Source organism: Pongo abelii, chromosome 10 (assembly GCF_028885655.2).
Source record: "Pongo abelii isolate AG06213 chromosome 10, NHGRI_mPonAbe1-v2.0_pri, whole genome shotgun sequence".
In the NCBI taxonomy this organism is placed as follows: domain Eukaryota; kingdom Metazoa; phylum Chordata; class Mammalia; order Primates; family Hominidae; genus Pongo; species Pongo abelii.
Window position 1 is genome coordinate 129,921,070 of NC_071995.2, and position 27,431 is coordinate 129,948,500.

General features: G+C 47.4%; 1 protein-coding gene and 1 long non-coding RNA gene across 3 annotated transcripts in view; one reads left to right on the forward strand and one right to left on the reverse strand.

The window, feature by feature from the left end:
• Positions 1–27,431, forward strand: part of ADGRD1 (adhesion G protein-coupled receptor D1) — a 185,927-nt gene that overhangs the window by 18,598 nt on the left and 139,898 nt on the right. For both annotated transcript variants that reach the window (XM_024256382.2, XM_024256383.2), the window contains 5 exons: positions 322–444; positions 10,705–10,884; positions 16,078–16,332; positions 20,532–20,596; positions 21,766–21,921. In XM_024256382.2, the coding sequence (XP_024112150.2) occupies positions 322–444; positions 10,705–10,884; positions 16,078–16,332; positions 20,532–20,596; positions 21,766–21,921 (779 nt within the window). The remainder of the gene's footprint in view (positions 1–321; positions 445–10,704; positions 10,885–16,077; positions 16,333–20,531; positions 20,597–21,765; positions 21,922–27,431) is intronic.
• LOC112135722 (uncharacterized) lies at positions 19,814–23,507 on the reverse strand. The gene is made up of 3 exons (XR_002916948.3): positions 23,351–23,507; positions 21,878–21,997; positions 19,814–20,655 (listed from the first exon to the last, which is right to left on the reverse strand). It is a non-coding gene; the product is annotated as an uncharacterized LOC112135722 (long non-coding RNA).

Here is a 27,431-nt window from a genome sequence, read left to right on the forward strand (position 1 = left end):
TGAAATCCATATGCAAAGGTCTGTATGCATTTGTATATAATACATGCATATTATATACAAACATATTAATATCATTTAATATTAAATTTTTATCTGACACATACACATAAATTATTTACAATTTAATTACTAATAATTAAATATTACTGATGCTATGAATATTAACATTATAGAATAATATATGATGTTATAAATATATAATTAGAAAGATAAATAATACCACATACTTACACATAAGTTATTTGTAGGTCTGACACACATCTTCAGACTTTTAATCTCGGAAGGTTATTAACATATGATGTTGTCATTTTTCTTCCTTAGATATTGTGGAAGGGAAGGTCAACAAAGGCATTTACCTGAAAGAGGAAAAGGGAGTCACGCTTCTCTATTACGGCAGGTACAACAGCTCCTGCATTAGCAAGCCAGAGCAGTGTGGCCCTGAAGGTGAGTGGCTGATCCCTGCAGCATCTTTGTCATGCATTTCATTATCAGGGAGCACCTTGTCCTCTGGTGACTGTCAGATGTGAACCTGAGGTTCTCATCAATTGCAGAATGCGTGAGAATGTCAACGATGGATCAGAGGGCGGGGGAGGGAGCAATACAGGCAAGGAGGTTACTAAGCAGAGACTTGTCCTGGTGGCTGGAAGTTATTACATCCTCTTACAGAGATGTGAGATCAAAATACTTAATCTTGTAAAGGATGAAAAAAAACCTTCCTAAAAAACAGACGCAGCGATGTCACAGTGGGGATCGGACAGGGCCGTGGCATTTGTGGGAAGGAAATTGATGGCATGGCACCTGCAGTGTGATTTCTGGCTCTGGGATGTTGACGGTGAGTGGGCAGGGCATACCCACGAACACTCATGCCTGGTTTTGGTTCTTTTACATTCATCAAGAGGGGCTGGGCAGTGGCTCGAACTGTCCCGGCAAGCGGTCGCAGGCTTGTGGCTAAAGTCGTGCCATGGACAGAGCAGAGATGCAAAAGAGAAACTGGGAATCGACTTGCTTTTGTTTGCTTTTACCGTGTGAAGTGTAGCCTGCTCTCTCATATCTAGGCTTCAGGCAATGCACGTCTGGACCACATTGCAAATTTTCTGGGAAATTGTTCTCTGCCTTCCAAAACAGCTTGGAGCCTTCAAGTTCCTTTCTCCTAGGCAAAATGAAAATTATGATTTCTAGGGAGGAACAAAGCTTAATGCAGGCCTCGTATGAAGCTCTAAGGCATTTTGGACATCAGATGGCCTTCTGTGATGAGTTCATTGTACATGATTGTAGGACAATATGGACTGTGTTCCAGTGAAAATAAACAACAGCTTAGCAAGGCAAAAACATGTGGGAGGACACGTCTTGGGCTTTGTGGAAACCAGAATTTTGAGCAATGGTTATGAGGCCCAAAACCACGGTCAGGTTTACAAACTCATAGTTTGAGCTGTTCCTGAGTTCAAACAGCTCCATAAACATCCCAGGCTTATTTATTTTTGCAAAGTGAAAAACAACCATGGGCTCGGCGTGGGCTCGGTGGCAGGGGCAAGGAGGACGGGAGAGTAATATGTGCTCCTTCCTTGCGTTGGATTCAGGAAGGGCAGGGGCATCTCTGTGGTGTCCTTTTCTGGGTTTCTAGGGAATGGCTTCTCTTTGGAGTAGAGGCATCCAGAAAGCTCCAGCAACCACACTGGAATCGATCTCATTTGAGGACAAGGATGGTGCAGGTGCCAGGGGTTCCAATGCCTGGGACTATCACAGATGACAAACCCGAGAAAGGAGACAGTGATGGGACCAGCGGGAAATCAGAGCTACTGGACAAGTTTTGTCTGCACGCCGAGGTCACACATGAGAGGCCTTTGAGCTGATTCTGGCCTGTGGCTGTGTTCGGTTGGACAGGCATCGGGTTAAAATTTTAAAATTAGCTGTCAACATTGAAAAATAGGAAATTTCCACAGATTTCCAGTTTTTCTTGAGAAATCTCTCCTGACTTCTCTGGCTGACTGGAGCTAAGTCGCAGTGGCCCTAGACTTCCGTCTCCAGTTCCCCTCAGCCCCAACCAGACTTCTCCACTCTTCCAATAATCTTCAGGTTGAACAGAGCCTGCCCACAGCATGAGCTCTGGGGCCAGAAGGCATGGGTTCCACTTCCGGTTCCGACCTGTTTGTGGGGATCTTGGGCAACCACTGCTTCCCTTTGAAAAGCCTTATCTGTAAAGTGAGTGAATAAAAGGACCTTCCCATAGAGTTTCTGTGAAGACTGGAAGAACTATTACAGCATATTCCTGGCACATGGTTGGTCCAGCTGTCAGGAGGCCGTTTGGGTTTATCGCTCATGTGTCCATGATTCCAAACTTCCCTTTCTTCACCAGGGTATTTCTAAGAACACCACGTTGCCTGCTTGGAGGGTGACTTCTGACAGAGGGGCCGTTGTGGTTGAACTGATCACAATAGCCACATACCCTTGTTGAGCCCCGACTCTGCACCAATCCTTGGTCTAATCCCAAACATGTATTCACTCATTTCATGCCCCCAACATGAGACACACAAGAACCTGTGTGGAAGAAAGAGCCATGAACTCGGGCTTCATGTCCCACTGTTGACAATTTCTTTTGTGTCGTGGTTAAGCAGAACTTTTAAGATATTGTTCATGTGGCCACTTCCTTTAGAGCATGGCCAGATATAAAACAAAGCCGGGTGTGCGGTGGCTCACACCTGTAATCCCAGTGCTTTGGGAGGCAGAGGCAGGATGATGGCATGAGCCCAGGAGTTCGAGACCAGCCTGGGCAACACAGTGAGATCTTGTCTCTAAAGAAAAAGAAAAGAAAGGAAACAAAGTCAGGAAACCTTCAATCAATGCTGCTTGGTGAGAGGCTGCTCTCGTGAGGCCTGATGCAGACGCAGAGAGTAGGTGGGGCATTTCTCACTGTGCCCCCCTGGGTCTTGAGTTCAGCTTCACAAGGTGACCGGGCCATGAGCCTGTGCGAGGGCCATGGCATGCCTTTCCCGCTTTCCTCTGCTGTATCCTTGGCTCGGGCGGATTCTCCTGGGGCCACGATGAGCTTGTACTTCTGTGTGCGGGAAACCAAGCCGTGAACAGGGAAGGCCTGCCCCGCATTTTCCAAATAAAAGTCCCTGTAGCAGGAGGCAGAGGAGGCCTTCTCAGGGGGCACTTGGAGCAACTAAAACAAAAATCAATGGTTATGTTTTTATTTTAATATAATGGGTGCATCAGAAATGAGTTTTCATATATATTATTTAAGAGGAGATTTCAGTGAGCACTGAGCTTTAAAAATGGGTAGATTTAAAGGAAAATATTCCCTAATAATCATAATTCAAGTGTTATTCAGATCTGATAAAAATTGTGAATGATTAGAACGTGGGAAGCATTGAATTAGCCTTTTCAGATGTGTTGAGTGAGTCCTCCTCCACACTTATTGGTGTGGGCACAAACTTATAACCTGTTATTCTTATAACGAAAAACAACACTCAAATAGAGAAATGCTCTCCAGCCCCTGCCTAACAGGCCCACTGCTTTTATATTTCTGATTTCCAAATCCTGATGTGGTCTCTGTTCATATTTTCAGCTGATTTTTTAACAAATAATGTTTTAGGGGACAGGGTTGATGCTGAGAAATGTGGCTGTCCCCAGAGGGGCCCATAGAAGGCAGAGGTCCCTGCTGCAGCCCCGCTCCGGACCCCCGCTCCGGGCCTTCCCTCCACCCCTACTTCTTCCAGAGCCTCTCTGCTGCTTGTCTGCCTGCCTTCATTCTAGAAGCTACTGTGGGTCTTGTCTTTTGGCAAATGGTGCCTTCTGGGGACATTTTCTTAAGGTCACTTGCTGCTAATGGGGGAAGCTTTGGAGGACATTGGAGAGAAAAAGGCTGTTTGGATCCCTGGCCATTCTTGAATGTTAAGCTTAGAAAACACAGCCTGTTCCTTCAATACTCAGGATTCTCTCTTTTAACTCCTCTGACCAGTGAGCACACAGGTGGGGAAGCTGAAAACAGGAAGGGGCACTTGCTGGAATGTTCTAGCACCTTCTTTCACCTACCTGGAGACCTTGAAGGCTCAGCTCAAGTGTAACCTTTACAGGGATGAGCTCCAGTCCAGGTGAGGTCCTCTGTCTCATGCCCTCGTGGCTCCCCTTACATTTCTTCCTAGAACTTGCACCACTGATGATGGCCTGTTACTTCTGTCTCCCTTACTTGGTCTTCAGCTCAGCGAGGACGAGGACTGAGTCTGCCTTGGCCAGTGATGAGTTCTCAGTGCCTGGCACACCATAGATACTGCACATTGAAAGCATCTCCATCCAGGGTTTGCTGCACCTTCACTTGAGTACTGAACAAGAGCCATTCACGACTCCTAGAGAAGTCATTTCCCCAACATTGAACCTATAGTCAACACTGACTGGACACTCAGCATGCTGCTAGGAGGTAGATCTCATGTGAAGTTTCTGACCGTAATAAAGTTAAATGAAAGGGAACTGATTGCATAAAATCCGAAAAAGGTCATTTCCAGCATCAAGGTGCAGATTATTAGGTAATTCTTCCTTGCTTACCTCTCATTTCTACCTCTGATTTATTGCTATGTCAGTTAAGATAATGTTATTTGATATAACAAGTAAAAACACAGACAACGGCAGAAAAAGAAGCCCATTCCGCTGTTGGACTCCTCTGACTTTTAGTGTGTTATTTCTGATATTGGGCTAAATTCCGTCTCGAGTAACTTCGGCCCATTGCTTCTAGTTCCAGCTCTCCTGTGAATGGCTCTGGCAGCTCCTGGGAAAGGCAGCCTCCCCGATTAGCCCCTCAGCTTCACCTTCCTCCCTCTGTGAATGTTTCCTTCACTTTTTCCTCACACTCATTAAGAACTTCTTCTGCTTATAAACCCCAGGGAGGCTGCTGAGGTCCCAACGCAGCAGCTGGAGCATCTCCGCACGGCCATTTCCCTCTTCTCAGCTTTGAGTTGACTTTTTCCCCCTTTGCATTTGTTTCCTAAATTTAAAAAGCTGTCAACAATATGCTAAAATACTTGCAGGTGGAGTTTTAGGATAGAAATTTCCAGAGGGGCCTGGGGGACACGGGCCTGGCAGGGGTCTAGCTACTCTCTTACTCAGGTGATCTGGGGTCAGGGGGCTTGGAGGCCTGTGGAGCAGACGATCCTCAGAGAAGCATTCATTCAGCACACTCCTTGAACAGATGGGGAAACTGAGGCCCAGAGAGGATGCAAGATGAGCCTGAGCTGCACGATGCTGTGGTACAGTGCATCTCCAAGTACAGCTCATAGGCCCTGGGTGGCAGCAACTGCAGGTTCCCAGGCCCCAACCAGGATGTGCTGATTCCAAGTCTCAGTGGACAAGGCCTGGGAATCTGCATTTTTAGCCAGTCTCTCCAGGTGATTCTCCCAACTCACGTGATACCACATCCCGGAATCTGCAGCTGACTATATACGTGCTTGGTTTGGTGGACGCTATGTTGATCTTCTGTTTTTAGAGTGAGACTTTCTAGATTGTCTCCTGCCAGGTGGGTGGATCCAAATACCCCAGCCCACGAGGTTTCCAGAAATGGAATTTCTCCCAGTGCTTTCAGTGTTTTTCTTTTAAAATTAACATTCAACTCTGGCAGGACACAGTGGCTCACAGCTGTAATCCCAACACGTTAGGAGGCCGAGGCAGGAGGATTGTTTGAACCCAGGGGTTTCAGACCAGCCTGGGCACCACAGGAAGACCCCGTGTCTACGAAAAAAAAAAAAACCAAAAAAAAAACATTTAGCAGGGCGAGGTGGTGTGTACCTGTCATCCTAGCTACTCAGGAGGCTGAGGTGGGAGGATCACTTGGGCCCAGGAGGTCAAGCCTGCAGTGAGCCATGATTGCACCACTGCACTCCAGCCTGGACCACAGGGCAAGACACTGTCTGAAAAAAATTCAACCTTTACATATGGGAAAATTTCATTTAAAAATCTACACTTCTGACTTCTCTTAAAATATGAGAACTGCTCCCCTGCACCCCACTGGCAGCAGCTGGTCAGGGGTAAGGAGTGACCGCCCCTTCAGGCAGGGCCAGCATTTTCCAGTTGTCCTCAGCCTGCAGGACTCTCTGCTGTCCCTCACCGTGGCTGAAGGCAGTGGCCATTCCCCAGGATGGCCTGCATGTGGCTTTGTTAGAGGAGCAGGGAAAGGGGAAAGGGAAGAATTTCTTATTCCCGTGGGGAAAGTGAGTGTCCTACAGCCCCAGGCATTTCAGGAAGCGATTAGAGTGGGGCTTTGGGGTGGGGGTGTGGAGTGAGAATTTTAAAGGCTCGATATGCAAACGAGTGTCTCCTCCTGGCCACACGAGGCACAGGGCCCATGAGGCAGCCGGGAAACGGGCTCTGAGTCTTGCATGAAAACGTGTGGGATGCGCATCCTCGTGGCTCTTTGGGAAACGCGGTGGGCCACAGGCTGCTCCGGGTGCCAGAACAGCCATCAGACCCTGTCCCTGCCTCGCTCCGGCTCTGTTCTCAAGGCTGCTTTCCTGGTGTGGGAGCAGCATCCGCTCCGAAGCTCCAAGTTCTGGTTTTGTCAGGTGAGCCTGCCCGTGCCTGGGTCAGTTCTGGTGATTCTGATCGGCCCAGCCCGAGTCAGCCTTCAGGTGTGTGGTCTGCGGTGACTGGGGTGGGGGTACGGACGCCAGGCAGGCCCACACGCCTGTAGAACCTCATGCCCTCCTGGCCCGCTGCTTCTTTGGCATGTGTTGATCATGCTCTTGCACGGTGCTGAGTCTGTGGGCCTGGGAAGGGCAGCTCCATGCATGGTCTCCAAGGGAAGGGTGGGAACCATAGCACAGTGGTTACAAACACAGACTCCAGCTCCAGGCTGCCTGGGTTCAAATCCTGACTCGTCACAGACCAGCTGTATGGCCTTGGGCAAGTGACCTCACCTCTCTGTGCTTCAGTTTTCTCCCCTATGAAATGGGGACAGTAATGACCGCTAATTCACAGTTTGTTGGGAGGATTTAGCTTCAGCCCATATAAGTTCTCCTCACCTGTTAGAAATCATCCTTTGTTTTATGCAGTGGTCTTTACATATGAAGGGAATTAACTTCTCATCTAGTAAATCTATGACAAATATTCTTTCCCTAGATGGTTGTCCGTCTTTGAGTTTGTTATGGTAATTTTTTTTTGCCTTGCAGAATATTGTATTTATGCACTCAAATTTATTAGTCTTTTCTTATGACTCCTAGATTTTTATTTTTCCTTTTTTTATCTTGTCAAAAAAGATCCTTCCTCATTTTATTTTTTGGATGTTTTAGGATTCGGTGCTTATAACAAGAAAAAATTATCAAATTAGTTTGTCAATATTGTGCTTGTTTCTTTTTCCTTCAGATTTTTCCTTGTTGTATTGATGGCCCAACTCCATGAGACAAAGTTCCTTAAAAGGCTAATATGGAAGGCACATTGTGAATTTGTTATGACTCTATGAAGACGTGAATTGGTACTTAAATATAAGCTGTTGCTCAGGTAGAAGTCATTGTTTTGTGGGTTGAGTTAACTAAATGAAAAGCTTGGTTACCGGCACCATGGATGGCCTTCAATCTACCCTTACCTAACACCACATGGAATTTTTTTATTTTTATTTTTCTTCCTCAACAGAAAGACATTTGGCCAAGACAGGCTCATTTTGAATTGAGTGAAAGGAATTTTAAAATGCAACAAAGTTTTTGGAAAAAATTAACTTCCATGAATCCTACTGGGAATTTGTTTCATAACAAAAATTTCACAACGCACTGTGCTGACTTCCTTGTGAAACGGGTTGTTTCTGAGTGTGGAGGGAAGTGGCGGGAGGCTTGGGGGTTTGTCCTGGCTTCTGTGCCCCTCAGAGCGCAAGGCAGGTGTTGCAGGAAGCCCGTTCATGAGGTGGGTGTGGGCGGCACCGGCCAGGTCTGGGGACACCAGCGTCAGCTGCCCCAGGCCTCTGTGCAGCTCCCACAGTCGCACCCTTGTGCAGTGACCCACGTTACTGGGCACTTGCGAGGGCTTTTTTCTTTCCCGGGAGCCTTAAGGACAGACGCCGCAGGGCTTGGAGTTGTACACTGTAGCCTCTCAGAGGTCCAGAAAGGTCCAGGCCCCTTCCAATTTTTTTGAGGTTCTGCTTCTCTTAAAAAATAAAATGGAGAAATCCCATATGAGGGTTATAAAATGTATGCCGTGTTTTTCCTGAATCCTGCGAGGGCTTTGAACTCACAAAGGTATAGTTGTCTTGACATATTGTCACAAGACATTTGAAGGACTTCTAACAGATACGTTAATTCATAAGGCATCACAGAAAGCACGGTGGGCAATGAGACACCACCTTATACACGAATGACAAATGGCTTCTTTGAATTCAGTGACTCTCTAAGACTGTGTCCATAACCTCATGTGAAGGTAAGGCCTAAGGTCTAAATTTGGCACCATTTATAGAAATAAAGCCCAGGGCAAATATCCTTCTGCCTCTGCCCTGCGCCCACCGTCCCATCATGGGCCTCTTTGGACCATTTCTGGGCACATGTTCTCTCTCAGCACCACTGAACCCTCTACCCATGTGCCCGGGCCAGGCTTGGCGGGGGTGAGGCAGCTGGATGTATTTCCAGCTGTCACAGGCAGAGTCCAGACAGGCAGCTAGTATCACACACACACACACACACACACACACACACACACACACAGAGACAGGAGTTTACACACAAAGAAAGGCCAGGTGGGCAGATGCTACTGGAGGCAGAGAAGTGGAATAGAGACAACCAGAGCTCCAAAATGCAACTCCAGAGAGGCCCAAGCTCCATGGAGCCTCTAGCCAGGCCCTGCCCCGACTGCCCCTTCAGCAGAGAGCCCGGCCACCAGACCAGTGGGCGTGAGTGCAGAACAGCGGTTGGGGTGGGTGGGGGGCAAGCTCAGGAGCTGGGCTTTTGCAGTTCCTTTTTTTTTTTGAGATGGAGTCTCGCTCTGTCACCCAGGCTGGAGTGCAGTGGCGCGATCTCGGCTCACTGCAAGCTCTGCCTCCCGGGTTCACGCCATTCTCCTGCCTCAGCCTCCCGAGTAGCTGGGACTACAGGCGCCCGCCACCACACCTGGCTAATTTTTTGTATTTTTAGTAGAGACGAGGTTTCACCATGTTAGTCAGGATAGTCTCGATCTCCTGACCTCGTGATCCACCTGCCGCGGCCTCCCAAAGTGCTGGGATTACAGGCGTGAGCCACCGCGCCCGGACCCTCTTTTTTTTTTTTTCTTGAGACAGAGTCTTGCTCTGTTGCCCAGGCTGGAGTACAATGGCATGGTCTCGGCTCACTGCAACCTCTGCTCCCCGGTTCAAACAATTCTCCTGCCTCAGCCTCCCGAGTAGCTGGGACTACAGGTACATGCCACCACACCCGGCCAATTTTTGTATTTTTAGTAGAGACGGCATTTCACTATGTTGGCCAAGCTGGTCTCAAACTCCTGACCTCAGGTGATCCACTTGCCTCGGCCTCCCAAAGTGCTGGGATTACAGGCGTGAGCCACCGCGCCCGGCCTGCAGTTCCTCTTGTAGTAAAAAGATGGAGAAATCCCACATCAGGATCATAAAAATTACAGTTTTTCCATGTTTACATTGATCACAGTAGGACTTTGCCCCCACAAAGGTACAATATCTAATTGTCATAATATACTGTAATCTACTGCCACAACACATTTGAGGGATGTCCTATCTGCTTCTGGTGGCGGAGGCAACATGAACTAATGAGCCAGCTCATTCATGCTAACGTGCGTCGCGTCGCTCAGACCATTTAGTCCAGGTGCAATCCCTCCCCCGCAGCATGGGCCTGGGGTCAGGACTTACCACGAATGTGCAGACTGGGGTCTTGAAAAAGGTTTCAGCTGCTGGCCTCTCTGTATTCAACTGTGGGAAATGAACAATTGAAGATATCAACAACCTTAAAAGTGTGCTTCCCTTTGGCAAGAAATCCCCTCTTGGGAATGTATCCTAAAGGCATATAATCTGAGATACGCAAAAAAATTTGCTTCAAGTTCTGTTTGAAAATTTCTTCAAAAAGTGGAAGAAAACCTTAAGATCCAGGGACAGGGGATTGTTGTTTAAAAAAAAAGACTGTGGTGCTTGTTTAGAATGCGCCGCTGTGCAGACATAAAAATGACAATGTGAAAGTGTATTTATGGACATTGGAGGAAGTTCACGGTGGAGTAAACTTTATAGAAATGTTGTTTATAAACCAGTGTGCCTGAGATGGTTCGTGTCTTTGTAAAATCTATTTATAGAAGAGGCTTAGGAAGGAGCCGCCCTAACCACATTTCTGGAGGAACAGGAGAGAAACCTGGAGGGTGTAGGTCTTCACATTTGCATGATCCCGGGGAGTGGGGGCGGGGAACTGCCTGGGGCTGCAGCAGTCTCCATCAGTCACTGGTGACCTTGAGTGAACTAGCCTCAGTTCCTTCATCTGTGTAGTGGGGATGAAGCAGGATTTTTGTACTTTTTAAAAGGCGAGAATTCATTTCAAACTTCTAGCAAAGTGCCTGGCACTGTGTGAACCCTTAATAAACATGAGCAAATATTACTGTCTGGATTTTCTGAGCTGAACATACACTGCCTTAAGAATGGGGACAAAATGCTTTTCGAGTGAAAAATAAAAAGCAAAGAGAACCATGTGCTTGTGAGAAGTCAAGTCCCCTGCTCTCTGTGAATAACTGATCTTGTGACTTTCCTCTCCTCAGGGGTCACATTTTCTTTTTTCTGGAAGACACAAGGAGAACAGTCTAGACCAATCCCTTCTGCGTATGGGGGGCAGGTCATCTCCAATGGGTTCAAAGTCTGCTCCAGCGGCGGCAGAGGCTCTGTGGAGCTGTACACGCGGGACAATTCCATGACATGGGAGGCCTCCTTCAGCCCCCCAGGTGAGTGACAGCGTCGGTCCCGGGAGGCTGTGCCTGGAGGTGACATGGGAGGCCTCCTTCAGCCCCCCAGGTGAGTGACAGCGTTGGCCCTGGGAGGCTCTGCCTGGAGGAGTGGAGTCTTCTCTGAGAATGGACGCTGAGAAGCCCAATGCAGCCCAAGGAGCCCAGGGATGCTGCTGCCTCCTGGCACCCGAGCTCCTTTCCTTTAAGGGTTGCTGGGGACCTGCATGGGGAGAGGCAAGGATGTGCCCTTGGTAAGCCGCCTTTGGGTGGTGCAGAGCCTGGGCTCCGTCTGCCCGTGCACTGTGTGACTGCTGTAGGTTACCTGACCACACTGACCTCAGTGATCACACCTGTGATGTGCAGATGATATTAACAGTACTTACCTCACAGTTTCCAGGAAATTAAGCTGAAGATATGGTGTGCAAAGTGCAAGCAGTGGTTACATTTCTCCTTCTTTTCCTTCTCATTTTCCCTCTTCCTCCTCATCCGCCTCCTTTTTCTCTCATAGTCTTTGTCTCTTCCTTTTTCTCTTCCTCCCCCTCCTCTTCTTCCTTCTTCTTAGTGGTATAGACTTGAAATTGTTTAAAGCATGACGAGAAGAAGCTTTTGGAGAGAGAGGCTGAAGAATCGGGGAGCAGAGGAAGGGGCTGGGGGGAGAGGGTGTGAAGCGCTGGACTGTGCGTGGTCTTGGAGGAGGGAGGGGCCCTTGTGTAGGAAGAGAACAGGGGTCCCTGCACATTGGCTGAGTTTGCAGGTGGGTGTTGAGACACGGACGTGGGGCAGTAGGCTGCAGAGGCTGACGAAGGTCTGAAGTGGAAGCTGGAGAAGGGGAACAGGTGGCTGGGGACGCAGAAGGACTCAAAGTGGCATGGAGTGGGGGCCTAGTCAGGACTGGAGCCCAACAAGGGAAGGGCAGAGGTGGAGGGGGCAGCACAAAAGCCTAGGATGGTCTCCTCCAGTAGGAAACATCTTTGATGTATTTAAGGGAAATCCATTTTTTGGCTCATTCTTAAGGGAGGCTGCATGGCCCAGTTATTAAAAAGCGTGAACTCTGGAGCCAAACAGGCTGAATCAAATGCCGCCTCTGGACGTTGGTAGTTGTGTGAACCTGGGCACCTTCCCTAACTGCCCTATGCCTCAGTTTCCTCATTCATAATATGACAGTAATAGCAGTATCACATCACAGGGTGACTGTAAGAACTAAGTGGGTTGCTATGCGTAAAGCGTGGAATGATGGCACAGTGGGCCCAGAAGCTGTCTGCCTTCTTCTGTGGATGCTCGGTGTGCTCGGACCAGCTTGTACCTCCACCTCTGTAAAGTGGGGCAGTTCAGCAAACATCTACTTCAAATTTGCCCTCTGTGATCCCTAAGGTCAGAAATAATCTCTGCCTCCCTACCCTGACACAGAACCATCTGAACCTTGTCCGTGACCTTCCTGTTCCACTTGCTATCAGAGTCCGATTGTAAGCAGCTTATCTCTGTGCTCCTTGGGGCTGGTGGAACATGGTTTCAGGCACCCATTAGGTTCTTTGACCTTGAACAAAAGTAAAGTATGCTCAACTCTGGCTGCTTTTCCACCCAGGGAAAGGGCGAGAATTAGAAACACTTCTGGCTGGCAATATGCTCTCTTTTGTGCATTGAAGTCGTTTGTTATTCTTGCTTTCAAACTCAGGGGCAATAATACTTTGGACCAACCTAGGGTCCAAGCATGCTCCAGAGACTCAAAATTATCAGAAAGTTGCACAATCTTGAGCAAGAAGCCCTGATGGCATTCTGGGTGATCTAAGATGCATAGCTGGCTGGAGGTGATGTGTGTCCTTTAAAAGGGGTGCCCTGTTCCTTCCAGCAGCAAGCTCAGGAGGACAGCTTACCACACATGCTGGCAGAACAAAGGGACCCTTTGTGGGGGTATCGACAGTCAAAGTCTGATGAACATTCTTGTTGATGAGCGTGGTTCTTGTGCCAGAGAGAAGAGTAACACAAAAGCTGGTTGATGGAGGTTCCTGAATGAGCAGGGAGGTTGGTTTTCCCTCTACCAAACTCACTCCCATGTTGGTTAACATTATACGCCCTTGCTTAGAGCACAGGCTGATGCCAATGGCCTGTGGGCTGAGTTGGGTCCTCAGATGGGTTTTATGGTCCTATATTGTGACTGCCTAGGCCATGTTTGTAAGAAAAATATTTGGAATGATTTATGATCATTAGTTATGATTTTATTTTAAAATTCAGATTTTCCAATTTCTCTTGGGAAAAAAAAGACTGGCAAGGCAGGCTCTTCATCTCTCGTGTTACTGATGGGGGAGGTGAGTAGGGGCCACCTCGTGATGGGGCAGCCGCCCTTCCACGCACCGCAGTCAGCACAGAAGCCGCGTCCTCAGGGAAAGGTCGTTACTGTGCTTACCCGCTCCTTGGCCTCTGCAAACTGGGTTTGTGGGCACCACGGAATGCCTGTATTGCTGTTAGATTTTAATAGATTTTATTTTTTAGAACAGTTTTAGATTCACAGAAAAATTGAGTGCAAAGTTCAGAGAATTCCCATTATCCTCCGCCTCCACACAGGCACAGCTTCCCCGACTATGGACATTCCCCCACCAGAATGATCCATTTGTTACATTTGATGAACCTACAGTGACACATCACTGTCACCCAAAGTCCATAGTTCACATTAGCATTTGCTCTCGGTGTTGTACATTCTATGGGTTGGTGAGGTAGATCTTTTGCCCATTTTAAAAATTGGATTGTTTTTCTTTCTTTCTTTTTTCCTTTCTCCGTTTCTTCTTCCCTTCCTCCCTTTTTTCCTTCCCTCCCTTCCTCCCTTCCTTCCTTCCTTCCCCTTCCCTTTCTCCCTTCCTTTTCTCCCTTTCTCTGTCCCTTCTTTCCTTTCCTTCCTCCCTTCTTTTGTTCCTTCTTTCCTTCCTTCTTGCCTTCCATCCTCCCTTGCTCCCTTCCTTTCCTTCTTTCCTTCCTTCTTTCTTCTCTTCTCTCTCTCTCTCACTCTCTCTCTCTTCTCTCTTCTCTCTTTCTCTCTTTCTCTCTTTCTCTCTTTCTTTCTTTTTCTTTCTGATAGGATCTGTCATCCAAGCTGGAGTACAGTGGTGCAATCATAGCTTACTGCAGCGTTTAACTCCTGGGCTCAGATGATCCTCCCACCTCAGTTGCCCAAGTAGCTGGGATTACGGGCATGTGCCACCATGTCTCGCTAGGTTTTTTTTTTTTTTTTGGTACAGGTGAGGTCTTACTTGGTTGCTCAGGCTGGTCTCAAACTCCTGGCTTCAAGCGATCCTCCCATCTCAGCCTCCCAAAATGCGGGTTGTTTGTTTTCTTACTATTGAATTTTAAGAGTTTTTGAGTATATTTTGGATAATAGTCCTTTATCATGTCTTTTGCAAATATTTTCTCCCCATCTGCGACTTGTCTTCTCATTCTCTTGACAGCGTCTTTCGCAGAGCAAACATTTTTAGTTGTAAGGAAGTCCAGCTTTTCAATTATTTCCTTCATGGATTGTGCCTTTGGTGTTGGATCTAATAAGCCATCACTAAACCCAAGGTCATCTAGATGTTTTTCCTATATTATCTTCTAAGGGTTTTATAGTTTTGCGTTTTATATTAGACCTATAGTCCATTTTGAATTAATTTTTATGACAGGTTTAAGATTTTTTTTTTTTTTTGAGATGGAGTTTGGCTCTTGTTGTCCAGGCTGGAGTGCAATGGGGTGATCTCGGCTCACTACAACCTCTGCCTCCCAGGTTCAAGCAATTCTTCCTGCCTCAGCCTCCTGAGTAGCTGGGATTACAGACACCTGCCACCATGCCCAGCTAATTTGTTGTATTCTTGTGGAGACGGGGTTTTGCCATGTTGGCTAGGCTGGTCTTGAACTCCTGACTTCAGGTGATCCACCTGCCTCGGCCTCCCAAAGTGCTGAGGTTACAGGCATGATCCACTGCGCCTGGCCAGGATTCTTTTTTTTTTTTGAAAGTGGATATTCAGTTGTTGCAGCAACATTTGTTGCAAAGACTCTCTTTGTTCATTGTACTGCCTTTTCTCCTTTGTCAAAGATTGGTTGACTGTATTTTTATTGGTCTATCTCTGGGCTGTTTATTCTGTCCCACAGATCTATTCGTCTGTTTTTTTTCAATGCCACACTGTCTTGACTACTGTAACTTTTTATAGTAAGTCTTGAAATTGGGTAGTGTTGTTCCTCCAATGTTGTTTTTCTCCTTCAATATTGTACTGGCTATTCTGGCTCTCTTCCCTCTCCACAGTTTATCAATATCCACAAAATAACTTGATGAGATTTTTATTGGGATTGTGTTGAAGATATAGATCAATTTGGGAGGAACTGACATCTTCACAACATTGAGTCTTTCTATCCATGAATATGGAATATCTCTCCATTTATTTAGTTCTTGTTTAATTTCTCTCATCAGAGTTATATAGTTTTCTTCATATATAGCTTATAAATGTATTGTTATAATATATGTATTTCTTTTTCCTTTTTTGGCACCAATGACAATGGCAATGTGTTTTTTAATTGTAAATTCTACTTGTTCGTTGCTGGCAGATGGAGAGCAATTGACTTGTATATTAACCTTGTAGCCTGTAATCTTGCTATGCTCACTCATTAGTTTCAGCTTTGTTGTTGACTCTTCTGGATTTTCTACATAGACAATCACATCATCTGTGAATAAATATAGTTTCATTGCATCCTTCCCAATATGTATATTCTTAATTCCTTTTTTTTCCTTTTTTGCCTTATTGCATTAGTTAGGACTTTCAGTACAATGTTAAAAAGGAGTGGTAAGAGGGGACATCCTTGCCTCCCTCCTGGCCATTTTTTTCTTAACTGAGCTTATGGTCTGATTGGTTGGCACTTGTGCCCTGCCATTTTTCAAATATTTTAATCACACTTGATTGTGGGCATTTAAATTTGTAACTACTATGTTAAAATAACAACGAGTCTCGTTGAACTGCTTCTGGAATTTAGGGCATGAGGACAAAAATATAACATCTTTCCTGTGCTCCAAAGGACTGGGGAAAGTCAGGTCTGCGTTATACCTTGTATTAGGACTCACCAAAGTTAACAGTGATTGGTCATCTTAAGAAAGAAAGATGTGCCTACAAACAGGAAAAACCTGTGCATGGGGAGCTCATTCCCACAGCACTCAGAATGGCGATCTTCACTCTTTTCCAGGCCCCTATTGGACTCATGTCCTATTTACGTGGAAATCCAAGGAGGGCCTGAAAGTCTACATCAACGGGACCCTGAGCACCTCTGACCCGAGTGGAAAAGTGTCTCGTGACTATGGAGAGTCCAACGTCAACCTCGTGATAGGGTCTGAGCAGGACCAGGCCAAGTGTTATGAGAACGGTGCTTTCGATGAGTTCATCATCTGGGAGCGGGCCCTGACTCCGGATGAGATCGCCATGTACTTCACTGCTGCCATTGGTCAGTGAGTGTGAAGGGCTGGGGCAGATCCACTGTCTGTTCCCAGGGTCACCCTGGTATCTGACTCCTTTCTCCCCACTCTCCCGTTACAGCTATCAGCACTGCAGGCGTCAGATGTGTCCTAATGAACCTTATAAACACAGTTGTGTGTTAGAACACCTGTTCCCTGAGATAGAGGAGTTAACAATTTACTAGAGATGCTCTGAGATGAATATTGTTCTGTTGATCATCACGGGGTTTCAAGGTATATGTGATGGAGGATTATAGAAGGCTTTTGAGAGCAAATATTCCAGATCCATTAGTGTTTTTGATCAACAAACGTTAGCCATGTGCCTCCCAGGGGATGGGCCCTTGGAAAGCCCCAAAGATACCTCTTCCTATTCAGCACAGGGCAGTTGTTCGGGGCAAGGGCCTGTGGGTAGGTAGACTGGGGTTCAAATATTCATTGTGCCATAATGAGCTGTGAGACTTTGGGAAGTCATTTTTAAAAACTGAGGTCAAATTCATATAACATAAACATAACCATTTAAAAATGAACAAGTCAGTAGTACTTGGCACATTCACAGCGTTATGCAGCTGCCACCTCTACCTGGTTTGGAAACATTTTCATCCTCCCAAAAGGAAACCCTGCACCCAGTGAGCACAGTCACTCCCCATCTTCCCCTCCCCCAGACTCTGGCAACCACAAATCTACTTTCTGTCTTTACCTATTTTGGAGATTCCACATAAATGGAAATGTGTAATGTATAACCTTTTTGTCTTAATCTCTCAGATTTTTTTTTGCTCTGTTAAATGGATAAAAATACTACTACTCCCTTTCTGGGGGTGGTGTTGATAATAAAATGAGAAAAGATGTGTAAGGCCATTAGCACAATGCCTGGCATATGGCAAGAATCCAGTGGTTCTTAGCTGTTTTTAAAATTAATATTCATCTTTCCCTACAATTCCATTTTCATTTTGCCCACCAGTGAATGCACCATTTTTTCCCCAATGGGTTTCTTTATTTCCACATAAAATAATCTGCTAAAAAATGACAGACCCCACATAGGCACTCATAAACATGTGGCTGCTGCTTCACTGAGACCCAGCACAGCAGGTGTCAGGACCAGGAGAGAAAGGCCTGAGTTCCAGATGCTGACTGCCCTTGTTCCACTTCTGACGTTGAGTCCCTCAGTTGTTAGGACCCTATTGATTGTATGAGAGAAAACCCAATTCAAAATAACTTTGGCCAAGAAAGGCATGTGTTTCTTTTTTATCTCTTGCAATGGAAGCTCTAGGGGAAACTGCTTCAGAACTGGTTTGGTCCAGGTGCTCACATGATGTCAGTGGGAATCTCTGCGTTTGACCCTGCCCTCTTTTGTTAGCCTCCTCCTGGTGCCAAGGTGGCTGTCATGCTTCTAGGGTTGCATCCTCAGCCCTCAGCAGCCTCTGTGGAAGAGAGAGCTTCTTTCTCTTATCACCTCCCATGCTGGGGCTGGGCAGGACTCACATTGGCGCACATTTATCCATGCACCTTCTATGAGTCATTTTCTGTGTCTGGGAGTGCAGAATATGCTGACTGGCTTAGGTCTGGGTCATAGTCCCCCATCCCCAGCCCCCTTGAAATGACAGTGAGGTCAGCCTCGTCCAGAACATGTGGAGGAGAGGGAACTCCCAGGGGACAATCAGGGATGCTGGTCTCAGAAGGAACAGATGCTGTGCAGGCAAAATAGCCTGTGTCCACTACAGCCTTCGACATTTACATCTTCCAGTTTCCACCTAGAAAAATGGAATGCATTCCCTCTCCTAGCACTGACAGAGGGCAAATGGTAGTGTCCTTCAAAAGAAAAAAAAATTACCAATCTACTGCATTTTATTGCCTAGAGTTTAGAGTTCTCACTTTGAAACCCAGATATCACTTGTATTTATGTTACGAAAAGCTTCAAACAAATCCTGCCCTCCTGACAGTTTACTTGTTTTAGTAACACTGGAAAGAGGTGCCCTTGTTTCTGGTTCTTGTTCTTGTCAGAGCAAACTCTCATTGCCAGAACCAGAACTGAACCAGAACTGGATCGACCAGAATCCCATCTCACCTGGTGACCTGGTCTGAAGACAAGGCACATGACGTAAAGCATGTATAGGAGAACGGCTCTTGAAGTCCCTGGAAGGCCTGTGTGGGGCCCAGTGTACCACTGCTCAGTGAGTCCCACACAGCCGAGTTCAGGGCAGCCATGCAGAGTGACTACTGGAACTGAAATCCAGCCTGCTCTCAGCTAGGCCGGGCCTCGGTGGGGACATGGCCATGTTGTGCCTGAGCGAGTTAGAAAAACGCCACACTTTGAGATGAATTAAGAGTCCTTTATTAGCCGGCGACTGAGAGACGGCTGACGCTCAAAATTCTCTCGGCCCCGAGGAAGAGGCGTGATTAACTTTTATATCTTGGTTTAGGAAGGGGAAGGGGGGGAGGTCTAGTTAAAATGATTTTACAGAAGTAGTCAAAAAGTTAAAAGGATAAATGGTTACAGGAAAGTAAACAGTTCCAGGTGCAGGGGCTTTAAGACTATTACAAGGTGATAGACGCGGGGCTTTGGGTGTTATCAATCAGACGAATTCTTGGGGACTGCGGATATTGCTTGCCACAGTATCTTATCAGTTAATTGCATTCTTGGATGTGCTGGGAGTCAGCTTGCACAAGTTAAGTCCTTGAGGAAGGGGCTGCCAGTGAAAGAGCCAAGATGGAGTCTGTCTGGCTCTCTCAGCTAAGGGAGAAACAAGGCCCGGTGAATAAGGAAAAAACAAGGTTGGGCATTACAGCCACACAAGTAGGTAGAAGTCTTTCTTTACATGAAGACCTGTCTGCATTTGAAGCTGTGCTGGGGCTGTAGGTGCCCAGAGGGGGCCTTTTTCTGAGTGACCTGGCCAGAGGGGACACCCTCCTCTAATCTCATGGCCAGAGCTGGCACCATTTGCTGACCGGTCCGTCCAGGTGTGGTGGCCTTTCCTGATACAAAGGCACAGTGCTGACAGTCTGTCACCCTGGCCAGGTGTCCCCTCTCCCCCACCACTGGAATGGACAGCAGCTCTTTCTGTAGAGGAGGAAGAAGGTTATGTTCAGATCTGTGCAATCGGAAAGCATGTACCTTTGGGCACTGGAAACACACTCGACACATGGGAACTGGGACCGACTGAGGACCTGGCAGATTCTCATTTTCACTCCAGTCTCCGTGGTCATCGCGTGCAAGGGTTGGCAGGATCGCTGGACTGATTTTCACTATCCCTTACTCTGCTCTGTGGACACACATGAGTTAAATGTGAGTTTGACATGACTCCTCTGTAACTCATTGGCACCTGAGGAGTGAATGTCACTCTGACTTGGAGAACAGAGCGGTTCTGCGGTCCAGTTCTCTCGGCAGCGTCACACCTTCTGCGTTAACCAGCAGCCCAGCCCCACCCAAACCCAAGGGCTCAGTCACTCCTGCAGCCAGCAAGGGGTGATGACGTCATTTCCTCAGCTCATCCAAAGCAACTTGAAGAGATTTTCCGAAAATGAAGTAGAATATCTGGTTAAGTGTGTGTTCTCATCAGGAAATAGTGAGATTAGAAATAGTTGCGGGTGAACAGGCAGAGAACAGCAAATCATGGCTTAGTCTTCAGTCTTAAATGTCTTCATTGTTTGTAATTATTCATCATTAACCCCATGGGGGCTGAGTGCAAAGAATAGCTGGAATCCTTGGGCTAGAGGGGGCTCAGGAAGACAGTTTTCTCCACTGCTTTACTGGGGCCTATTCTCACTTCATTGATCTTAGAGGAGGGCGCTCCCAGGGCTCCTGTTTGTGCTGGCCCAGCGAGTTGCAGCACTCCTCATTTTATCTCCAACCAGTCTGGATGCAATTGAAATCTATTTCTTTGGTTCTTTATTTATTTGAAATCGGTAATCCTTGTATAAAATCATCTTTTGATATGCTGACTTGCATGAAGGGTGTTCAAAAGCGACTGAGAATACAAATGGAAAAGTAATGTGACCTGGGAAAATCCATACGGTCGACTCAGTCAGCTGATTTCTTAGCCCATAATTTACCTGCAGCAACATTCCTACTCAAAACATTCTCAGACTCTCTTCCATGTGTTTGAAGTCGGTACATTTTTAATAAGGACAGGTCTTCCTTGTGGTGAAAAAAGTGACCATGTTTTAGTCCTTAATCCAGCATTGTTTTTTCCAGGAAAGCATGCTTTACTGTCTTCAACGCTGCCAAGCCTCTTCATGACATCCACAGCAAGCCCCATGGTGAGCAGATGCATCTTCCTTGGCCCCCTTTGCTGAGGTCCTTCTGCTTGGGCTGTTTGCTGGGAGAGAGAAAATTCCATTAGGTGTCTGGGCTCTCTGTTATCGGCAGTACATTGTCTGGGAAGAAATAACAAATGGAGGGGAAGCCAACTGCAGTACTAATTCTTGGTGCTAAGAGTGACTGAAGGGAAAACTCTCAGCTCCTGCCACCAGGAACCTCAGGTGCCCAAAAGGAAATGCCGGGCTCATTCATGGGATGTGGACACCGTGAGTGGCGAGTGAGGAATCTGCCCTGCTTGGCTTCTCTCTGTGCCCTTTTCGTTTGACGTTAGAGAAAAGTTCAATTCATATAGAAAAATTCTTGTCTGGAATTAGTGTTTGTAATTAAAGAACTGTCCTTTCTTGAGAACGTTAATATAATAGTGAGTGCACAGACTCTGACCCATCTGCTTGGGTTCAAATCCAAGTTCTACCACTTATTTTTGAGTAAGCCTCTCTGTGCTTAGTTTCATCCATCAAATGGGGACTTATTTCATAAGGTTGTTGTCAGGATGAAATGTTAATATAAGCAAAATATTCACAAAAGTGTCAGGTACATAGTAGGAGCTATATTACTATCATGGTATAAAAACATTTGAGCAGCTGGGTGTGGTGGCTGCACCTGTAGTCCCAGCTGCTCAGAAGGCTGAGACAAGAGGACTGCTTGAGTCCAGCCTGGGAAACACAGTGAAACCCCATCTCTATAAATAAAAAAAAGAGCAGCCAGGCACAGTTGCTCATGCCTGTAATCCCAGCAATTTGGGAGGTCGAGGCAGGAGGATCACTTGAGGTCCGGAGCTCGAGACCAGCCTGGCCAACACAGTGAAACGCTGTCTCTACTAAAAATACAAAAATTAGCCAGGCATGGTGGTGCACACCTGTAGTCTCAGCTACTTGGGAGGCTGAGGCAAGAGAATCGCTTGAACCCGGGAGGCAGAGGCTGCAGTGAGCCGAGACTGCGCCACTGCGCTCCAGCCTGGGCAACAGAGCAAGACGCAGTCTCAAAAAAAAAAAAAAAAAAAAAAAAAAAATTAAAAAAAGCATTCGACCCAGAGTAGGACACATTAAACTTCTGTATAATATTTTGGTTTTAGTTCTTAGTAGAAACTCATGTTGCCAATTTCCTTCAGATGCCCACAGATGCCTACCATCCCATTATAACCAACCTGACAGAAGAGAGAAAAACCTTCCAAAGTCCCGGAGTGATACTGAGTTACCTCCAAAATGTATCCCTCAGCTTACCCAGTAAGCCCCTCTCGGAGCAGACAGCCTTGAATCTCACCAAGGTAAGGCTATTTGATGTCTTTGTCTGGTGGACCAGGGGTGGCACCCTCACCGGGACCATAGATGTTTCTGTTTGACCTAGATCGAGTTTAAAAAAAGCAGGAACTTTTACTTAAACATTTGGGTTTCAGGCTTCTCATGAATGGCCAGCTGGCGTGTGGCCCTTCAGGCCAGCTCTGTACAGCTCAGTGGAGCCTCCTTTAGGGGCGGGGCACTTGAGTCTTTGCTGTGGTTTCCCAATGCTCAACCTGCCTGGTCCCCCCTGTGCAGCCACCTGGCCCCTGTGGGCGTGTGGGTTGGCAACTCCTAGTCTAAATAAACTCTGCTGCCTCCTGGCAACAGGTAAAAGGTGGAGGGGCCTCACTGGCAGATCCAGCCATGGGGCGTGGACCACAGCCTGTGCATAGTGGGAATCCCAAAGCTATCTAAGCACTTAGAGAATGCAACATTTATGGCATTAAAATCAAGATGCTTTCTCTTTCTGCTCCTTCAAATAGTTTCCAGGTGAAGACAGAGGGTGGATCGTGGGCTCTCGTGGACTTGCTGTCTTCTGTTTCAGGGCTAGGGCTTATCTTGGTGGAGGCGAAGACAGAAGGGGTTTGGAGATTGGCTCACCTTGAAAGCACAGCGTATGGGTTAGGAGCAGGGTATATGGAGTCCCACGGCTGCACTGACCTTTGATCTGCAGTTACTCCGTGGCCTTGGTCAAGTGACCTAACATCCCTGCCTCACTCGGCTCCTCTGAGATGTGGAGGAAATAATAACAGCGCCCACTTCATCGGGGATAAGTGGGTTCCTATGTGCAGAGAACAGTGCTGGGTACGTGGTGAGCACTTTTCAAGGGTTCTTAATTCCTACTGATTTCCTTGCTGAAGTCACACCCAAAGAAGCACATGCAGAGCCATGTGTTCAGGGACTTGAGACATCTTGTAATGGAGGGAGGTTGCCGTCAGCTTTTCTGTCCACGTAAGAGAAGTTAGACTTCTCAGATTTCATTCATTCATTCATTCATTCATTCATAGAACATACTAGATTCTGGGGGTGCAGGATGACCAGGTGCTAATACTCCCTGCTTTCAAGAGGCTCAGGGTTGAGGGAGTGATGACAGGTCATGGAGTCTGAGAGGGGCTTTAAAGGCAACCACATGGAGCTGTGGGACTCAGCGGTCCTGGAGTCACAGAGACCTGGCTTTGACCCCATCTCCACCACTCCCGGCTCTGTGTCCGTGGGAAGGTTATTTAACCTCAGCACACCTGCTTGCCCACTGTGACATGGGGACAGTGAGATCGCCCACGTCTCTCAGGTGCTTCTGGCTGTGAGAAACAGGGCCCTCTGCTTAGCGGACTTAGACTTCGGGCCATGTACTTGCTTCAGGCAACAAGAGGCCTAGAGGTGGGAATCCTAGGATTCACTAACTCAGTCTTCACTCACAGCAGGGGCTGGATAGGTACTGCTACAATTCTCTCGTCACTCGGCCCTTTTCTCGCCCAGCTGCAGGCCCCCAGCACCCTCGCCTTACCCTAGCACGTCCAGGAGGGAAAGAACGGGTCGGGGGACTCCCTCCTAGTCAGGGGGAAATCTTTCCCATGGTTCCCTTTGCTGCGACACCCCCTCACATCTCATTGGCCAGAGCTGGGCCACATGACCACACCTGGGCCAATCACTAACCAAGGGCTGTGGGATTAGCCACTAGCTCAGCCAATCATGAAGGAGCTCTAGGGTGGGGCCAAGGCTGCCCAGTGTGGGAGCACTTCCGGGCTCTGAAGGGAAGGACCCGCAGGGTGTTGGGTGGAAAGAGCGGGTATAGACAAGCTGGAAGGTCCTTATGCATGTATGCACAGGACCGGGTGTGAGGCGCCGAGACAGGGCTTGGTATGCAGTAAGTGCTTTATTAATACTAACACTCTTGTTTTTATTGAGATGGGCTACAAGGGGTCACTGTGACAGGCGTTGCCTTCTATGCAGTTAGCACTTAGTAAACACTCACACTCCGGGCACTAGTGCCCTGCCTCTAGCTAAGGTATGCAGTCGGGGCTTCATGCCCACTCTGGGCCCTGGCACCCTCCCCTCTAGCCGTGGTACACAGTCGGCGCTCAATAAACACCCACTCTGGGCACGGGCGCCCTCCCCTCTGACTAGCCGTGGGTACCCTGAAGCATCCTCAGGAATGTGCAGCAGACACTTAGCAGGCTCTCTCTGTGTTTCCGGGTGTCTAGGGAAGGAGGGAGTCCAAGCGAGGATAAATTAATTAGACGAATGTTGATTAAACACCTACTTGTGGGTGGGTTACCTCATCAATTATAAAATGGATGGCTTAATGAGCCACAGTTGCATTCTCATGAGTGGGTTCGCTGATGACTTTATTAATTAAGCACATTGTACAGCCTCCGCTCTCTGCCAGATGCTGGGCTTGGTGCTGGGGATGTGTGATGGATGTGGCGGGCATTGCCCCTGCCCTCGTGGGGCTTGTGGCCAGGTGCGTGTCCAGTTAGCTGGAAAGCTACCTGTGGGGTGCTGGTCCTAAAGGTCACTCCTCGGAATCTTCTAGAAGTGTGTGTCCTGCCCTAGGGCAGGCCGGAGCCACTGTGGCCCACCGCCTGCCTGGCTCTGTGATCTCTTCATCACGAGCTAGAAGGGTCTGTCTCGCACCTGACATTGCAGTGGCAGCAGTTAGCTGTGTCATTGTGGCCCACACCACCCAGCAGGGTCCCTGAACTGAGTGTGATAGGGAGTGGCCAGGCTGGCAGGGCTGTGGGAAGAGTTGGTGGTGGGGCTGGCAGGAGTGAGACAGGGACAAAGTAGGACAAGCAGAACTTGGGGCCAAGGCCAGACAGGCAAGCACCCCAGAAAAGGCCAGGCAGGGCTGCCCTCTGCGGAGCCCAGGTGTGGGGGCTGGGGGTGTTGGCTGGGGATGGCGTATGCGCAGTGAGGTGGGTAGAGGCCAAGGCAGCTCCGTATCCTTACTGGCTGCCTGGTTTGGAACACAAGGCAATGCAGGTCTACACAGGAAACACTTTCTTTTTAAGCTTGGTCACTTTTACTTTCCTTGCTGCTTTTCTTCCTTCTCTCCCTCAGCTATACCTGAGAGTCAGAGGTTGCAAACTCATGTAGCTTCAGGGGCCAAAGGAAATGGATGGCATGGGCCAGACAGAGCAACAGTAGGGAGTGGAGGTAGTGGCAGCCTGAATGCACCGCCTCCTCTGCAGCCAGCAGTTGCTAGCGACTCAAGGCCACCTGTCTGTAACCGTTAGGGTGACTGCTTCTGATTTTGCAAGAAAAGCCCCAGACCTGGATTTTTAAAACGGAACATCTCCCAATTTTAAGAAATGGGCAGTGAGCTGAAATCTTAAATGAAATTATGTGCAGACCAAATACAAGACATCTACGAGGCAGGCTCAGCCTGTGTGCCATCCGTGTGGGACTCCTGGTGTAGACCTGTTTGGGGTATCTGGCTGGGGACCCTGGGGATGAGTCATGCAGATTTACCCAAAACCCCAGTGATCTCTGACCTGATGAGAAGTCAAAGTTTTTGGCATTCATTATATAAGTTTCTTTCTTTCTTTTTCCTTTCTTTCCTTCCTTTCCTTCCTTTCCTTCTTTCTTTCTTTCTTTCTCTTTCTTTCTTTCTTTCTTTCTTTCTCTCTTTTCTTTTCTTTCTTTTCTTTTTTTTTTTTTTTTGTGAGACGGAGTCTCGCTCTGTCACCCAGGTTGGAGTGCAGTGGCATGATCTTGGCTCACTGCAACCTCCGCCTTCTGAGTTCAAGCGATTCTCCTGCCTCAGCCTCCCAAGTAGCTGGGACTACAGGCATGCACCACCATACCTGATTAATTTTTGTATTTTTAGTAGAGATGGGGTCTCACTATGTTTCCCAGGCTGGTCTTAAACTTCTGACTTCAAATGATCCACCCATCTCAGCCTCCCAAAGTGCTGGGATGACAGGTGTGAGCCACTGCGCCCAGCCCCTTTCTACAAGTTTCTGTGGTGTCCTGGCTTCTCACCTGTCCACTAGCAGCTGGACAGGAAAATGGCAAGGGGTCATTTCCTGTACTGTACCATGAGGCAGTGATTAGCTACGTGTGGCTCGTCCAACTAGAGATGTGCTGTGAATGTAAGATGCACACTGGATTTCTAAAACTTTGTGCAAAGAAAAGGGAAATATCTAATTAGTAATTTCATATGGATTCTGTGTTGAAATGATAATATTTTAGGTTTTTGAGCTAAGTAAAATACATTATTAAAATTAGTTTCACCTTTTTTATTCTACTTCTTAAAAATGTGCTTGCTGCTAGAAAATTTAAAATGATAGATGTGGCCCGTATTATGTTTCTGTGTGATAGATTGCTCTGGATCAAGAGTCAGCAAACTATGGCCCTTGAGCCAAATCTGGCCCGTTGCTTGCTTTTGGAAATAAAGTTTTATTCATGCATGCCCATTTGTTTGCATATTGTCTGTGGCTGCTTTTGCACTGCCATGGCAGAGTTGAGTGTTTGTGACACAGGGCATGACCCATGAGGCCTGACCTCGTTCCTATGTGACACTTTAGGAAGTCTGCTGCCCCTGCTCCAGCCCAGTGAATACAGGATGGTGATTATTCCCTATTTCATTAATTCTTAAGGCCTTGCACTCTAAGGTCTCAAAAAATATTTATCTCATAAAGATAAATGAATGAATGATGAGTTTTGATGATGAGTTCTCTAAGAATTTAGTGTCTTAGAGTGTGAGGAAGAACTTGAGTATTCTGGAGATGGTGGTTTGGTGGAAATATGGGAGAGTTTGGTCAGCCTCTAAGTTTAATTCTGATGCTGATAGTGGAGACAAACAGTTAAGAGTGTGTGTGAATAATGCAGATGAGTGAAACGGACTTGAGAGTATGAGGCAGTGGGGATGGCGGGGTCTGGAGTGGGCTGGGAACACATCCACTAAGCCGGTGCTGCTCAGCTGTGGTCAATTATGGTTTTATGGGAATGTGGGCTAGGGGGTGTCCAAGATTCTGCTTTTTAAAAACGAAGTAGAAAATCCACGTTTTCATTTAAATCTCCAGATTAGGAAACAGTAGAAATTAATTTCATTGTTTCCTTAGAATAATAGTGAGCCGAACCAAACATGGTTTTAAGGCGACCTGACCAAGGGCCCGAGTAGCTTCTGCTTTCTAGAGAGGTCATTTTCAGTTAACACGAGTGCTTCCACGTCAGTTTGGTTTCTCGCCCCAAGAAAAGCACATCCAGCAGGCCATGATTTTCCCATGCGTCTCTCCACTCCACAGGCTTTCACTGAGGGCCTGCCGTGTCCCCCAGGTGCTGTGCTATGGCCCCTGCCGTCACTGAGCAGTGTTCATTCTGACGTTCCAGTGCTGGTCACTGACTTGACAGGGCTGCCACAGGAGCAAATAAGATAACGTCCATAAAAGGGCTTCGTAACATATCATGTGGTCCATGACGCAGCTATTTTTGTTGACTGCTGTGCATCCAACTGAACTGGTGGTTGATAGAGACCCATTGGAAGATGCGGGGA